At 47.2% G+C, this 1,264-nt stretch overlaps 1 protein-coding gene across 1 annotated transcript in view; it reads right to left on the bottom strand.

Annotated features, from left to right (window-relative positions):
* The window catches only part of EMH_0058180 (uncharacterized protein), a gene marked incomplete at both ends in the record, with an annotated part of 2,520 nt that extends 1,962 nt beyond the window's left edge, over positions 1 to 558 (bottom strand). Inside the window, 3 exon segments of the mRNA XM_013497557.1 lie at positions 121 to 186; positions 308 to 394; positions 538 to 558. Of these exon segments, the coding sequence (XP_013353011.1) occupies positions 121 to 186; positions 308 to 394; positions 538 to 558 (174 nt within the window).
* Between the last annotated feature and the right edge of the window lie 706 nt (positions 559 to 1,264).

Below are 1,264 nucleotides of genomic sequence, written 5' to 3'. Positions count from 1 at the left end.
AGATACATCAGAAAGCAGATGTATGCGCAATTGCAAGCAGCTATATTCCCCTCTTAATAAATAACGAGGTGTCCAGATCTGCAACTGCAACTAAACCGATCCAGCTGTATATCATATTACCTGCATCTCCAGGAAGTCGAGCAAAGGCATGCCGCAGCAACCGCTGGCTCGTAGGGAAGCGATACGCTGAGCAGATAAAAGAGAATTAAATACAGGATTTAAGAATTAGCTACGCATGCACGAGGAAAATGAATTGGAAAATGTGCTGAGGGGAGTGTCTAAAGAAGAGAGAACTACCGCCACGCACTTCATCTGCCAGCATCATAACGTCAACCGCTTCGTCGTACAGCCCTCCGTTGGAGCACTTCAGCACGAGCGACGGCAAGTCAAGCAGCTGAAATTCATATAAAGGCACAGTAGAACATCATAGAAGCAGCGAAATCATAAGCTGCCACGACAGGCATATCTCTTTATTGCTACAGTCCGACGCCATGTGCTCTTGCAGTGCTTTAGTTAGTCGTGGAACGTCTAACGTACCCCTGATACCGATGATTGCATAGAAACGAGGATGTGCAGTGAGGCTTCATGGCTCGATGCTGCATTACTTTCAGTCCTAAATTGCTGCCAAGACAGAACATCAGGCCACAACCAGTTGCCACAGCAAAATTTGTTGACACCCTGCAGACCATACTAAACGAAACAATCACCTCCACTCATACATTAAATCTCACCTTCAGGCAGCTGTGCAGCGGTTGAATGCAATGCTCCATTTCAGCGAGCGTCGCGGAAAGACTACTGATCTGAACAAGCACGCCAACGTTCAATAACATCAATTCAACCCCTGGTGTGAATCCGTTGCAGCAGCAGCGTAATTACGTTCGCAATATTTCGCACTGCTTACACTGCTACTGAGATTGCTGAGTGCCTTAGATGATGCTAGAAATAGCGAGCAGTTCTGCACCGCCAGTTCATCTTGAACGTTCACTAGCTTCTCCGCTTGCGTGTGTAGCAAGGCCTGCAGCAAAGATGCGATATAACTCAGACGCATATGACAAGCCAAACAACAATTGTGGGCTGTATGTTCCAGTCTCTTTCCGTTTATAATCAGCGTGCTTGGTCAGTGCTAGCTGATGATTAGTTGCAGGGTCCTGTTACCGGCTGTCTACACAGGTCATCGCTGGTCATCTGAAGAAATTCATCTACCCCAAGGCTCTTAGCGATGTCCAACTGAGTCTTCTGCTTGGTATACACCTGCTCGGAAGGA

Source organism: Eimeria mitis, genomic scaffold (genome assembly GCF_000499745.2).
Source record: "Eimeria mitis Houghton genomic scaffold, Emh_scaff2750, whole genome shotgun sequence".
Classification (NCBI taxonomy): domain Eukaryota; phylum Apicomplexa; class Conoidasida; order Eucoccidiorida; family Eimeriidae; genus Eimeria; species Eimeria mitis.
The sequence above is the reverse complement of the archived record's forward strand: the minus strand, read 5'-3'. Positions and strand labels throughout refer to the sequence as shown.